The sequence below is a fragment of the Camelus bactrianus genome, chromosome 13 (genome assembly GCF_048773025.1).
Source record: "Camelus bactrianus isolate YW-2024 breed Bactrian camel chromosome 13, ASM4877302v1, whole genome shotgun sequence".
NCBI classification, from domain to species: domain Eukaryota; kingdom Metazoa; phylum Chordata; class Mammalia; order Artiodactyla; family Camelidae; genus Camelus; species Camelus bactrianus.
This window is the reverse complement of record NC_133551.1, coordinates 72,690,468-72,706,353: the sequence shown is the minus strand read 5'-3', so window position 1 is coordinate 72,706,353 and position 15,886 is coordinate 72,690,468. Positions and strand designations below refer to the sequence as shown.

General features: G+C 41.3%; 1 protein-coding gene across 5 annotated transcripts in view; it reads left to right on the top strand.

The window, feature by feature from the left end:
• The window catches only part of KIF1B (kinesin family member 1B), a 135,564-nt gene that overhangs the window by 105,705 nt on the left and 13,973 nt on the right, over positions 1-15,886 (top strand). For all 5 annotated transcript variants that reach the window (XM_074377450.1, XM_074377453.1, XM_074377452.1 and 2 more), the window contains 7 exons: positions 1,850-1,940; positions 3,619-3,737; positions 4,369-4,424; positions 6,477-6,585; positions 7,960-8,026; positions 8,731-8,815; positions 10,713-10,818. In XM_074377450.1, the coding sequence (XP_074233551.1) occupies positions 1,850-1,940; positions 3,619-3,737; positions 4,369-4,424; positions 6,477-6,585; positions 7,960-8,026; positions 8,731-8,815; positions 10,713-10,818 (633 nt within the window). The remainder of the gene's footprint in view (positions 1-1,849; positions 1,941-3,618; positions 3,738-4,368; positions 4,425-6,476; positions 6,586-7,959; positions 8,027-8,730; positions 8,816-10,712; positions 10,819-15,886) is intronic.

The following is a 15,886-nucleotide window of genomic DNA, read 5'->3' as shown; positions in this document are numbered from 1 at the left end:
GCCGCTGGTGCCACCAAAAGGCTGCTTTAGATTTCTGCCATTCCTTTCCCCTCAGGAGCATCTTGGCCTCCAGGGTCCTAATGCAGTTTCTGAAGCATGGCTTTTTATATAAATTTTAGCCAGGTCCTAAGTTAAGTGTGATTATTACATACTAAGCCACTACTGTCATTTGTTATAAGTCATAATTGTTGAAATATTATCCATCCAGTGTTGACTTTGCCCATTTAATGTGTTTTCACTAACGGCCTCTGTCAGTAACTGATGTGCTTTATAGAAAAGATCTGAAGTGGCAATAGTGGTATGTGACTTTTGTCCTGAAATCTCCTAAGAAGAGAGTAGCATCTCCACCTGGCATTAGCTCTGGTTGAAAGAGCATGTTGACTCACTTCAAAAGAAGACTCAAATTCTTCTTGGGTTTTTATAAATTCTCATCTGGCCTGCAAAGGGAAAATACAGCTGTAGAGCAGTGTGAATGATTTCATGCATCACCAGTGTGGAATCCCAGGATATTTGTACCTGCTCCAAGCAAAGCACTGGAGGAGTGTAGATCAGAGATCAGCTGATGCCCCTGGGGCCTCTGGCAGGTACCCTGTGTGGTCTGGAGAGGAAAAAACTGGGAGGGAAAAAAAGGGAGTAAAGTAAGAGAAGGAGAGTGAGAGAGGTAAGGAGAAAATGAGAAGAAAGAGAATAGAAAAGGGTACACGTAGTGTGGAGTGCTGCAGTACCGCAGCAGGGTGCGGCATCAGGGATGCAGGTGCCTGGCAAATGCAGCACTGTCCTCAGACTCGGTGAATTACAGTCGGCCCCTGAATAACTCAGGACTTGGTACTGACCTTCCCGCACAGTAAAAAATCCAAGTATGTATCTGAGATTCCTTCGTGTCTAAGATTCCACATCCAAGGATTCAACCACCTGTGGATGGTGCAGTACTGTAGTATTTACTATTGAAAAAAATCCATGTATACTTGGGCCCACACAGTTCCAGCCTATGTTGTTCAAGGACAGCTATAATTTGGAAGACCAGGAGTTCATAATCCTGGTCTTTCTCCCCTCTATTCAAAGTGTTCTCTTTTTTCCCTTTTTTCTTGTGGGAGTGTGGGATGTCCTTCTGGTGGATATTTCTTTCTGGCAGTAAATATTTGAATTGAGTATTCTGTAATTCTCTACTTCTATTTCAGGCTTATCATAGGGAGACAGAACAATAAAATCTCACTACTTGTAAGAATAAATAAACATAGCCCACTGACTCAACAAATATTTCAGAAGTATTTTTTAATTTCGAGCCCTGTGGGAGACACTCAGTGTCTTTTGGAGAGACAGGCGTATGAATGCATTATTACAAACAATAATGTCATTGCTATTGAAGGAAAACAAGTCCCTAGAGCTGTGGGAACACAACTGTTTAGGTGAGTCAGGGAAGTCTTTCTGGAAGAAGTGACGTTTGAGTCTACTCTTAGCTGGTCTTAGAGAGACTCCCAGGCAAGTGTGTCACCCACAGGCTTTAGGACTACCTTACAGAAGCTTGAATCTGCCAGAACTTTTCTGTACAACATGATTACATAATTTATATTTTTGGTAAAAAACTTCTGCAAAGGAACAAGAGTTCACTGAATTCAGTCTTCATACATTCACATAGCTAAGTGATCAGGGTCAGTTGATTTTTCAGTCATTTTTGAAATAAAATCTAAAATGCTGTCTGAGTGATACGGAAAACATTGTTTACAAAGAAATGTAAAGAACTTGACTCAGTTAAAGACTGCTAATAAGGTGCTCCTTTCTGTAAGATCCAAGCTAATCCTGATGAAACCATTTAATGCAAAATTCTTGTGGGGTTTTTTTTCCTATGAAGCTTTTTGCATCGCCATGATGAAGCGTTCTCCACTGAACCCCTCAAAAACAATGGCAGAGGAAGTCCTCTGGGCTTTTATCACGTGCAGAATGTAAGTGACATGGACATTTTTGCCAAATGTATTGTGGGTTTGTGGTTTGTGGTACCTTGAAGCAGCTGGTGTGAGGCGGTCGTCAGGTGTGGGCTCCCTTTGGCTTTCTCAGCCAAAGAAGGATGATAATCTGAGTTGCCGCGTAGGGGAGCTCTGTGAGCTCATCCCCTGTGCACGCAGCAGCCAGCATCTCTGAATTACAGTGGGCCCTGTGAGCAGCCTAGGGGTTGGTCAGCCAATAAATTCTTTTGTCAATTTGAATGTAGTGAGTTGTTTTTAGTGTTTCCTTCCTAGAAGAATAAGCATGTTTAGTGTGAGTTTTGTTAAGATACTTAACGTTGTTCAGTTGCAAATAATGTAGGAACTATGAAATACCTTTTGTAGCTAAATTAAGATTCAAAATCTGTTTTCCTTGCAGCTGATACTATGATTAATACTTTAATGCCCCTTACAACTCTGTCATGTGGAGTAAGAGAACAGACCTCCTATCTCTTCTAGGAAGGTTGACTCAAACTCTCTTCAAAAGTCATCATCTTCATCACAATAGCTAGCATTCAAGAGCTTATTTTGTGTTAGTCATTGGTATAAGTGTTGTTTTGTATCTTAATTTATTTAATCCTCACTTTTGTGCCATACACTATCATAATCCTCATTTTACTGGTGAGATAGCTGAGACACAGAGCAGTTAGTCACTCATCAAGGTTACAAAGCTAGGAAGAGGCAGAGATGGGGTTGGAACCCAGGATAGTGTGGCTCTAGCATCTAGGACCTTCACTTCTACATGAAACAGTCTTGTTCTCTTGTTAACTGTATCCACGCTCTAAAATATGAGAGGAAAGGACAGCTCCAAAAATGGAACAAGCAAACACAAAACACACTATTTTTTCATGTTTAATTGTATAAATGTGAGCATGCATGTATATGATAAATATTGATCCCTACTGTGCACAAGGACTGTGCCTGATGTCACTGGGAAGGGTACAGATGAATCTCAGAGGATTATGCCTCCAAGGAGCTTAGAATTATGAATAAAATGTGTATTTAAACAGTAGTAGTACAAGATATAGAAACATTAGAAGGGTATCCATTAAATACAGTGGGAGTGGAGAGACGGGAGAGTTGTTTCCATTAATGGGAAGAGACTTTAAGTTACTTTCTTTGTTGGGGGGTGGGGTGGATGGTTGGGTAGAGAAAGGAGGTGGGGGAACTTCCTGAAGGATGTAGCGTGAATAAGAGAAGGTGAGTCAGGCTTGGCACTGTGTCTGCACATAGTGAACAGTCATGGTTTTCTTAATTGAATTAGCCCTTTGGAGTATAGGGATGATAGAGGTACAGAGATAGGGAAAGGCCTCCCGGCCAGGGCTGCAGCCTCAGGCACAGCAGAGGAGAGAGCAGGCGAAGGGAGCACAGGTGTTTAATTGAGTCCAAACATTAAGTGTGTAAAGAGCAGCTGAGAAACCACAGGTCAGTCAGGGCAGGTGATGGGAGGGTCTTGGTAAAGGTACTGTAGAGTGAAGACCAGAGAGGATCCCCTATCTTTTGGTGTGAGAGGCCTGCATAGTAAAATATCCAGCACATACGGGGTATTCAAAAGTGCTAAAGTGCTGTTTGCAGCAAAAATGTGTCTTTTCCTGTAATAAACCCTTCCCCAGTCTAACTTGGCTTTATTCCATATTAGATTGCAGTGGAGGTTACGGAATCATTTGTGGAATATATCAAAACCAAGCCTATCGTGTTTGAAGTCTTTGGACATTATCAGCAGCACCCACTTCACTTGCAAGGACAGGACCTTAGCAGGTTCGGACCACAAGGTTTTTGTGTTGATGCTGTTGTTGTTATTCTTACTTGCTGGGAAGGAAGAAGTCTTCTGAGGGACTAAGATAGCTAAATGAGAGTTTTATATATTACTCTATGTTTCCTTTTTAGAAACATCACTATCTCTTTTGTAAGGCTCCTAATCACTAATTGTAGTTAGGGCAAACTAAATTTTGGCCAAGTGACCTTGAATACCATCTTTTTGTAGGAAGAGACTTTGAATAGGATAGAAAGTTGAGGTGATAGGGATGTAACATGAAAATTGGTATAATTGCTCCTAATCACCCAGAACTTTTTGAAGCATAAAGTCCCTAAAGTGTGTGTGTCTAAGTAGAGACATCAGAATTGGTGAGGAGAGCAATGATGGGGACTTCAGTGATGGCAGAGTGTCTGTTAATAGAAAAAATTTTAACTTATTAGCTATGACTTACAAGAGGATTTTTATTAAGATGTCTTAACCTCGGTTTTACTGTGTGGGGTTATGTCTGGTATTTGATGGTGTGCTAGAGTTGAAAGTACTGATGATCCGTTTCTAAAGGGGATTTAAACATGCAATTAATATCATCATGGGACTCTTTTTAGTTTTGAAAATACTTGTTGTCTTCCTTTGCAGCCCACCTCAGCCATCTCGACGATTCTTCCCGCCACCCATGCCACTCTCCAAGCCAGGTGAGCACTAGCTGTGTTCTTTGTATGATGTACATCTCTTACTCTGAGTGACTTTACAGATAAAAAAAAGTCATATTCAAATTCCTGCTCCACTTTTGTGTATCCTTATGTGTTCCTGTATCTGGCAGGAACTAGAATTCTTGTTGCCTGATTTAAAATAAGAAGTAAGGAGCAGTAGGGCTCTATCCCTGCCAGTACTCTGGTCTTCTTACTGCAGATTGTGATCAGCTCCCTAGCCTTAAGTCTCTTTGTGTGTAACTCCCTGTAACTGTCAGGAAACTGGGCGTATCTTTGCATATTACATTTATTCTGCATGTTCATTTATCTTGTTTTATTTTTCTTTGTTTATTTTCATCCTTTTTCCTCACTGCCCACTTGCCACATTCCCACCCTGCCCTGTGCTCATTCTGTGTTCCTCACCTCCATCCTGCCTTCAGACCATGAGAGAAAGATTGAACTGATTCGATTTCTCGTATCTGACTATGTGAATGTGCATGTGTTGGACACATTTTCTGAGCATGCCAGTGTGTTCGCATCCTCCGCCATTGCCACCTTCCAGGATGGGGCTGACCTATTGCCGCCTTTTCTCTTGCTGCCAATTCCCAGCTGCCAGAGTGAGAGGGTACCTAAACGAGATGGTTAGTAGCTAAATTAGCCCTGCCTTAGATGTAGAACCATCCTCAGGGGCTTGTCCTAAAGTTTGGCTCTCTGTGTATGAAACACTGACGTTTCTGTTTGCTACTTGACCTGAGTGTAGAGTTTAGAACACTGTCAAGATCGTATCACATTTCCTTCAGACCACGTTTTAGGAAGCACCTTCTCTACTTAAGCCCCTTTCTCATCACTCAGCAGTGAAGGGCGTGCTCCTTATATTTGTTTGTTTGGATTCTTTGTAGTTGTATTTTTAATTCTAACGATGTAGGTGGCTTTTTTTTTTTTTTTAATGCTTCTGGTTTTGCTTTCTGACCCTCAAATGCTCACCAGAACCAGTAACCCTTTTACCTTCTTGACTACCATCATTGCCAGCTCTCCTGGAGTTCAGCTAGGGTGAATAAAGCTGATAGGCTGTGCATCTGACTAGGGCTGTATGAGTCATGAAGCCTCTTAGACACATTGTGTCAGTGGATCTGCACAGTTACCTTTTTGAGACAGCAGGCCAAATATTTTATGATCTCCATTTTACAGATGAGGATTGTACAGACTCCCAGAGGTTAAGTGACTCAACCAGAGTTTCATAGCTAGTTAGCAGTTGAGCGGTATTTAGATCCCAAGTCACTGGACTCTCATGCCAGGACTCCCAGAGTCATAGCAGAGAACCCTCTGTATTGTCAAGATTTCAGGATTTCTAAGTAGTGTTTCAAAATGCCTACCACGTAGAATCTGAAATTCTTGGAAATAGTGAGGTTTTTGGCTGATGTATTTCATCAGTATAGATGAGAACATGGAATTTACATCTGAAGAAAATGGGTAACATGAGTTCATTTACAGAATTCTGCATTTACAGATTAGAATCCGTCTCCCAGCAGACGGATTCCCACCCCTAGAGAATGTGATTTAATTGACCTTTGCTGTGGCCTGGGCTTTGCCATCTTTAAGATCCCCAGGTGACTCTTATGTGCAGGGAGGCTCAGGACCTGCTGAGCTGGAGGACAGGCCTTGCCTTCCCCACAACCAGCTTTGATGCTACCCTGTGATGTGCAAGGCTCTCCCCTCATCTCTCCCCCATTGTTACCGTGCTCTGCGTGGGAGAATCTAAAGAAAGTTTTTTAATGGTTCTGTGAGCCATTCGTGTCTGCACAAAACCTGTTTTCTCATTGTTGGGTACAGTTTTTTTGAGAGGGAGAAAGACACTGACTCCTTTTTCCTTGTTCTCTGAAGTTAGAGGTACTTATGTAGGTGATGGTGAAGTTTCTCTGGGTCTTCTGCACTGAAATTATCCCGATTCTTGCTGCCTTTCCCAAATGTGTCCTTGAAGACTAACATTAGAAAAGCTTATGCCTTTGCTGAGTAGATTTGAACCAGATCTTAACATTTTCTAAAAACTTTTGAAAGTTCCAGCTACCAAGTTAAATACCATGAGCAAAACCAGCCTCGGCCAGAGCATGAGCAAGTACGATCTTCTGGTTTGGTTTGAAATTAGTGAATTGGAGCCTACAGGAGAGTAAGTCCAACTTTCTACATTTTAAAATAAGGCAGTTTTTCAAAATTAGAAAATGTAATTTTGAGTCTCTCTTATCTTCAGGTTCACGAATCTTTGTCACATTCCAGTTTTGAATTGAATTTGGGGGGACTTTGTATTATTCTTTGAGTCGGGTGTCTGTCAGAACTAACTATCTAGTATAATAATTTGCCTTCTTGTTAGCAACAGCAAGCTCATGGAGACTGGCACTTTGTTATGAGGGAAGACAACCTGCATAGTGGGTTTTATCAGCAGCAAAGCAAAGGGAGTCAGAAGCATATTTATTGCACACATGGCCGAAGACTTAACGTTAGTATCTCGGGTTTACGGGACAGGATATTCTGTAGACCAGGGTTTCTCAACCTCTGCACTGTCTAAGGCCAGATAATTCCCTGTTGTGGGGGCTGTACTGTGCATTGTAGGGTTTTTAGCAGCATCCCTGGCCTCTCCCCATAAGATGCCAGTAGCACCTCCCCTCCTGTTGTGACAACCAAAAATGTCTTCAGATATTGCCAGATGTCCCCTAGGGGGCAGAATCACCCCCTAGGCCCACCGACCCAGATCAGAATGGTCAGCATCAGCTTATTTTCTTTGTATGAGCTGTATTAGACTAATTACTAATGTACTTACTGTCTATAGTTGTCTCTCAGTTCTTTTGAAAAATACAAATAAAGGCAACCTCTCTCCTGAAACAGAGGCAAGGGGCTATATCAGTGAATGTAAAGGGTAGGGGATAAACGTTATCTGAGAGATTCTCTGCTTATGATGCTGAGTACCACCATCATGATCACCTCCCTGAAACATTTATTGAGTCCTACTATGTGTGAGGTTTGGCTCTATCGATCCTGTATGTAGTTGTCAGTAGTGGCATTGCTTACGGAATTTGACTTTCCATAGACAGATCTATAATGTGATTATAACTTGCATTATGACGGAGAAGTAGTTACAGTAATGGTTTCTAGTGAGTTAATTGCTTTTTGATTCTCAAAAAGATGATGTAGAATCTGAAATTATCCCTTTCTTATCTCCTGACATGTGCCATTGCAGTAATACATTATTTATGGAATATTTGTTAGACAGGGAGCTGGGATGGAGCCAAAAGATGTTACTGCCCTGTGAACACTTCAGTCTAGTCAGGATGATGAGACAGAGATATGTAGAGAGGTTTACTAAATGCAGATGCAAATGACTGCATGATTAAAGGCCCAAATGGTGAGAAAGACATGGGATTAGAGTTTAGAAAAACAGAGACCATGGAGAGCTAGAGCATCCAGGGAGGGAGGACCTTGCAGATGAAGTCGCAGTTAGCACAAGTGTTCTGTCTAACTTCCCTCTTTTGCATTTCTGTTTTTGTAGGTACATCCCAGCTGTGGTTGACCATACAGCAGGCTTACCCTGCCAGGGGACATTTTTGCTTCACCAGGTACTAATGAGGGAGCAAAATAGGGCCTAGGAAGGAGAACCAAAAAAGAGTTAGAATAAGAAACATAACTCTGTTTCCTTGCTTTTAATCTCCATTTCAAGGACATTTGGAAGTTGCCAGACATTGCCCTGTCTTTGTTTTGTTTTTATGTTTGTTTTTAAATGTTTCTTTCTCAAACCTTGGCTTATATATACCCTTGCTTTTATATATACATGTGTTTTAAAAGAGCTTTTTTGAAAAGAGTCTGTTTCATTCAGTTACTATAATTTGTGCAGCTCCCATATCATTTTACACAGTCTTCACTTTGTGATGTTTGGAAACTGTGCTTTCACAGCCAAAAGTTCTTAATAGGGATAGAGGATGAAGATTTCCGAGGACTAAAGATCTGGCCAGGAAATGTAGGTCCCTCTTTGGCAAATCAAAAGTAGATTTCATCAGTGCTCAAAAAATGCTTATGACCCAGGTGGGCATACTATGGGATGTACAGCCTGGGCATCTGTTCCTAAGGCAGTATCAGAACCTGGCTCCTCCTTAGTCCCTGACCTATGTCCCTTTGTTCAGAAAAACAAATGTGGACAGCATTGCCTCTCTCTGTCCATGCCTCTCCTTCCTGCCCACCCCTACACCATATGATCCAGAAAACAACAAACAAGAGGAAATAAGAGATTGTCCTAACTAAATTGCAACCCTGCTCCGTTACCTAGGGCATCCAGAGAAGGATCACAGTGACCATTATCCATGAGAAGGGGAGTGAACTCCATTGGAAGGATGTTCGTGAGCTGGTGGTAGGTGAGTACATTCCATCTGTTGAGGATGTGGCCGGGCCTTTTTAGAGATGAGGCTTTTCCCTGTTTGGAGCACAGGGAGAGTGTGGAAGACTGCGCCTGGAACGTGGCTGTGCAGAATAGAGAGGCCTTGAGTTTGAAACTATTCGTGTTTCCCAGATCCCACCAAAGGTTACCTTGCCTGCCATTATTTTCCTCTATTACCACGGGAGGTTCTGTGCTAGAGGCTGTGAGAGAGCAAAGGGAAGTCCCTGCTCCCCATGAGCGTGTAGCCTAGTTGAGGAGACGGTGTGTGTGTACGTACAAAGCCGTTTGAGGAGTAAGTTCCAAATGAGAACAACTGAAAAAGACTTGCACTAAGAATGTTGACAAAAAGGACCCAGGAGTCCTGGGGTAGCTTTGTGGGAGGAGATTCGAGAGAAATTAGAGGGTTTTGTTTGTTTTTCACACATGCAAACATTTGGAGTTAGCGAGTCAGGAATGTCTAATGTGAAAATGGTGGAAACCTATGGCCAGAGTGAAGCAGTCAAACTAAGGCACAGTGAGAGGGAAAAATTGGCCAAACAGTACAGGCTTCAGAATGATGGTCTAAGGCAGGGGTCTGAACCTGTTTTTGCCATGGACCTCTTTGGCAGTGGAGAAGCCTCAAAATTATGTTTTTAAATGTAGAAAATAAAGTACTTAACTTAGGATTACAAAGGGAACTAATAATATTGAAACACAGTTGTTAAAATACTAAACAAATGTGTAACAAACTGTGCATTAAGTAAGCAGCGGGTCTAATTTCTACCATTTCAAAGTGGTGATGTGTGTCAAGATATTTCACATTAGTGTGATATGGAAACATTTGTGGTTTCTACTGGGGGCAGAGTCACAGGTACTGCTGATTCTCCTGTGGTTTGTGCCCTCCCCTCGTAGTTGAAGGAAAAGCCAAATTTCAGTTAGAGGTTCCTGAAGATAAAGTTGTAAATTTTTTCTCCATCCAATTCAGACCTCCTGAATTCTATCCATAAACCCCTTGGGTATCTCTGGACCCGATTCAGAACCCCTGGAAGGAAGATCATATTTTCTCCTATCCAGGGCAGCGGTTTCCAGGCTTTTCAAAATTAATTTTTACACAAAGCAGAAAAGATGGTTTCTGATTAGAAAGGGTAGAGTATGATGCAGAGGCAGCAGTTACCGAGGCTTCTCTATAACCCTATGATTTATTTTTTAAAACAAACATGAAATGTGGGTGTTTTTCTGAATGCTCTAAAAATATTAGTTTATTTAATATAACATAACATGACAAACACATGATTGTAAAAATTTCATAAGGCAAGAATTAATATTCCAGCTTCACAGGTGAGGAAACTGAGGCTCAGAGAGGTTGAGCGTATGCCCAGTTCTCACAGATAGCTGGTGTTGCAGCTGAGATTTAAAACCAGGCAGTCCAGAAGCTGTTTTTAATCTCTTTGCAATGCTGCACCCTTTAGTGTTAATCTGAAAACAGAACTGTAAGATTTTGAACAAGAAAGTGGTGTCATGAAGGCAGTGGCTTAAGAAGTTTATATAAGGTGAATGTAGAATGGATTGGAAAGGGGGCGATGTGAGAGCAGCTAGGAGACCGGTTAAATGGCTGTTACAGTGTCTCAGATCCGGAGGGGATGACCTTCATGAGCAGGGCAGTGATGTTGGAAATAAAAGTTGAGATGGATATGAGAAACTCTTTGAACAAAGAGTAAGTTTTCACAGCTGACTAGACATGGGATGTGAAGGGGAGACAGGAAGAAGAATGGGAGACGGACCATTCTACAGCACCTGAAGTTACACAAAGATTTAAAAGCCTCTTTTTGGCTTACTGAATTACTGTTTTGTTTTTTAGTGTATCTTTGTTCTGGTTTCTTTATTCTTTCTTTTAGGCCGAATCAGGAATAAGGCTGAGGTGGATGAAGCTGCAATTGATGCCATCCTCTCCCTAAATATTATCTCTGCCAAGTACCTGAAGTCGTCCCACAACTCTAGCAGGTGGGGCGCCCTGAGTGTGAGACGTCAGCCCCATGGGGGCCGATTGCTTGATGCACTGTTAGATTCCTTGTTCATTAATGACTCCTATTCAGATGGAGAAAAAAACCCTTTTCACTTCAAAATTCCCTACTTCCTTCCCTGCCCACCCTGCTCTTCCAAGATAAATACATAAGTCATCAGAGCACCTCGCATGTGATGTACCCTCAGAGAACAGAAATGTTCTGTCCTGTGCGGAGTTTGAGTAGATATAGCACAGTGACAGGGAAAAAGCAGGAGCTGAAAATTCAGCATGCTACCCGTGGGCTTAAAAGTATAGATTAATCCTGGCTAAGACCAGATGTTTTCCTGTGAAGTGGTTGCTGTGGAAGACCTCTCACCTCTCGGTCTTGGGTGTCATGGAAACATGCCCTCCAGTGTATAGTGAACCCTCTTGTGTTCGTCTCTGCTGCTGCCAGTATCAGCTCAGGGAATCTCAGTATTTGCTTTTCATTTTTGTTTATTCATAATGGCAATAAATTATTATAAAGTCTTCTGACCAAGATTGGCTGCCATAAATAATAAATTTTATTTTTAATTTTGGATTAGCTTCCCTTAAAATTCCATTTTATAATCAAGTGATGACAGACAGTGCATAAAGTACTTAGTCATTCTGCTTTCCCAGATCAGACTGGAAATAAATCTGCTGGGGCCCTCTTAACCTCTCCAGGAAAGGAGTCCTGTCACTGTGCACAGAGACTCCATTTCTTTACAGAGTGAAGTCTGGAAAACAGGAGTGACCGTGTGTTCTGGTGTGGGCTCAGAACACTGTCTGTCTGCTCCTGAAAAACTTGATCACAACTTGTGACAAGAGGGAGAGGAAAAACTAGACAATATGCAGAAACAGAATTAAAAGTTTGGGCTAGGATTAATTTCTTTACATTGTTTCCTTATGTTATAGTTTTGCATAAGAATGAGGAAAAAGGAAGAATGTCTGTTTGCTTTTTGCCTGTAAGAGGAGCTGGCAGGGGCTGTGGACAGACAGGAAAGGAGGGTGAAAGGGTATGTGTCTGCGGAGGGGGAGGGGCAGAGATAAAGATTTCCCGGGCAGAATCTTGAACAATACCATCACTCTGAAGTCAGCGTTAACCCCACATAGCATTCTCTCCTCTGCTGGGATTCACTACGTTTTCTTTGCAACAATGAGAAATCTATCTTAAATTCCCCTGGGGTACTTAGCAAAATACACAGGGAATAATGGTGTTTGGTTGAAATGCTCATTGTGCTAAATTTGCTAAAACTAGTTAGTGTGATCTTCAGAAGCCTTTGATTGATGCCCAGCAGCAGGTCAGATGCTGTGGAAGATGGATTCGGCTTTGTTAGAAGCGGCTCATCTTTCACAATTGAAGCTTAGAGTTAATTAATGAAAAAAGTTGCTAAAGTCAAGAATAATAAAAAGGTACACACTTTATAAACACTTTTGTTTTAATTTACGCTATATGAATGCACATTAACTTGTCAAGCTCTTGCTGTAGGGCCAAGAAGGCCTTTTCTTTAATTGTAGGCTTACTAGGTTTCTAATTGTCTTTCTTGTAAAACCACGCCCATAATTCATCATTTGTGATTTTCAGTTTGGTGGAACTAGGATGAAGAAGATCTAAGTGCACAATCCTTTAAACTTTTTATCATGTATCATTAAAATTTTATTATTTCCCCCTTTCTTTTACATTGATCTCACCCATACTTAATTTAACAGCTGTTTGTAAACAGCTCACCATAATCAGATCTTTTAAAAACATTCAACGTAGTTTTCACACTTAGTTTTGTTTCACACTAAACAAAAATTCTTTTTGCCCTCATGTTTCATTGATTTATCTAAAGTTTAATTAAATTAATAATTATAATAACAAATACAGCTGCATAAATAGGTTTGGGACCAAATCCTACTGACACTTGAGAAGCACGAAACTCAGCTCTTTGTAGCAAATTGTCTGGGTGTTTGAGCATCCCATTACTTTAGAATAATGTTCAATGACAAGTGGAATCAATCTTCATGTTTTCGGGCTGTGGAGAGCATAAGTTGATGTGGTAAGTGGCTAAATGGAATTTGCTTAAGAGAGCTTTTGTTCTTTTTGCCTAAGATTTAATGGTTAAAGTTGAATTCACAGAACTCCTGTGTGTTCTGTAAGTGTATTAGAGGGCTCTTCTGATACACTGACAGTGGAGTGTAACTGACAAGGGCCGTGATTCCTTTTTCCCCAGCCCTACGTTTATGTTACCTAATTGGCTTGATTTTCCCTTAACTCCCCAGCAACTTCCTGCCGTTTCTGATACTAAGTCACCTCCTACAGGGTTGTTAGTAGAGGTGATCTTCATATTCCCTTCTCTGCCCAGCATTTTCCTCAACTGAATGTGTCAGGGGAGGGACCCATGTCATTGTAAGCCCTCTATCAGATTGTCCCATGGAGTTCTCTGCTAATTGTCCACTTGAATTCACTTTGCTTATTAGCAAATTTGTGCTTTTTATATATTTTTTCCCTTCTCTTTCTCTCTCTCTTTTTTCCTTTTCTTTTGCTGCACTAACAAAAACCTTTTCTGTGTTTTTGCAGGCTCTTTCTTGATAAGGATATTCCTAGGTATTTTCTGTTTGCTTTTTTGCACATAAAGATTAAGATTCTAGTTTATCAGAATGCTTTATGTCTTATGTTGCTTCGACTGCTATTTTAATTTAGTAGTTTTCCCCCATGCAAACCTGTGCCCACCTAGAATAGAGGAAGACCTTATTCTGCACCCCTGTGCCCTAAGGCTTTCTGACACGTGTGTAGTCTCACATACAGCTTCTTAAGTAATTTGTAGAGTTCTTAATTATTTTGTCATTCCATTTATTAAACTCGCCCATTTTGGTCTTACGCCCCTTCAGGTTTTCCTCTTCCACATTACAGAACAGAATATTACCCACTCATTTCATACGGAATCTCAGGCTTTGCATAATTGTTCACTTTTTTCTTTGTTTTGTCCTGTGCAGTAGTAAAGACCAATTTGGGTTGTTTGGGTAGCTAAGTTTGAGAAATATTTGGGTTTTGTTGTTTTTTTTTTTCTCTTTCTCCTGTCAGGACTGCTTGACTCATCAATTTATTTTCTTCTTTAGGAATAGAAAAAACTCCTGGTTTGGTAGTGAAGGAAATTTTTTCCCATCTGCTTCTTCATCTGATTTAGACAAGAAAACTGAGGGAAGTGATACATGACAGTATAGCCGAAGTGTTTTTTTAAAGATGTGCGTGCACACACACACACACACACACACACACACACACACACACATACACATACATAGACACATGCTGCCGTTGTCCAGAACATCTTGAGAGATCCACCTCGGATCATTTCCTGACTACCTGAGGAGCCATACAAGAAAACATGTCTTAGGACTTAGCCCTGTTTCTAACTCCAAATTCTTTTGCTATAGATTGATTCAGTTGACATTTCTCACCAGTCTTGGTTGTATTTCTTATAATTACCTCTTAAGAATTGCCACCCTTGGTGGGTATTTCAAAAAAAAAATGTGCTGCAGTAACTCCCAAGCGCCAAGCAAAACCAAAAAAACCCATAAAACAAAAACCTACCTTTTCCCCCCACATTGCAATTCAGAAAGATTTTAGTGGAGTCAGAATTTTTTTTATGTTAGCCAAGTTTCTACCAGTGAAATTTCCTCTTTAGGTTAAGTTGTCACTTAACCTGAAAAACAGAAATGTGAAGAAGCTTTCTTACACAAATTCCAACATTTGCCCCAGTTGAAAGGGAATCATGAAACCTAAATACTGGCCCTGGCAGGTGCTTAAGTTCTGGTTTGGAACTTAATGAATCACAGATTGTAGGCAGCAGTGCTAGGAATGTCTGTCAGGTGTCTCCGAAGGAACACGTGCCCTTGCTCTAAGGAGGGGCTTCATTTCACTTCAGCATGGGTGTAGCCAGGCCTTGCAGCGCGACATTCCAGGTACCTTGACAATCACTGGGACACAGTAAGAGGGCAGTCTCGGGGACAGCCCTCAGTCAGGTGGCTTCTGCTGAAGTAATGGATTTCATCACACAGTATTATAATTTATCTTAAACCAAATTAAAATGAAGATCTGATTGAAACAGGGCTTTGTGAATGCATAAAGGGTTCTCTGCTGAGCCCAATGAGCTCAGGAGCTGGGGAAAGGTTTCTGTTGTCCTTTTTTGTGGTCACTATTTGGGTCCTTTTGTTGCTTTGTCCATCTTTATTTTGTTAGTTGTCTGTATATTCTTTTGTTGTCTTGTAGATAATTTTCTTGACCCACACATACTGCCTTGAAACTACATGTTAGAGAGAGTATCCTGTGCAGCTGGCCCTTGAACAACACAGGTTTGAACTGCACAGTCCACACACGTGGAATTTTTTCAGTAGAAAGTACTACAGTGCTTCATGGTCCGGGGTTGAATCTGTGGATGTGGAACCTCAGATGTCAAGGGCCAGCTGCAAGTTACACATGCATTTTTGACTATGTGAAGGGTCGGGGCCCCAACCCCTGTTGGTCAAGGGTCGTCTGTACTTCAGGAAGACTTAGATCTAGAAGGAGCTACAATATGAAACAATCAGGGCTTCATACACCGGCCCTCAGAGGATGAGGTGTGGTTAAGGAGTTCATTTAGAAGTGTATGGTTTTCTGTATGATTGTTTCAAGAGAAAGGAGTGTGGAGATGTGCTTAGAGAGAATATGGGCCAGCTGTTTGTCATAGGAAGTCTAGAAAAGACAACAGTGAGATTGCTATTTGGGAGGGAGTGAAGTAGAATGTATTGGGCAGGGAACAGGGTGTGCAAAAACTCTCTCTAGTTGAAATGGATGAAGTGTATTACATGTGCAAAGAGCCAGTGGTGATGGAAACCCACTCTGCAGGGGTAAACGAGGTGTCTTGCCCCACACTTCTAACGGAGTGGAGTTGGGAGTTGATCTGTAACACGGCTGTTGAATTCAGTTCGGGGTTGCAGATGAAACTGGCGGAGCTGTAAGATTTAATGTCATTTAGCGTCTGTGATGTTTTACCAGTAGGGAAAAAGAAAGATATTAAAACA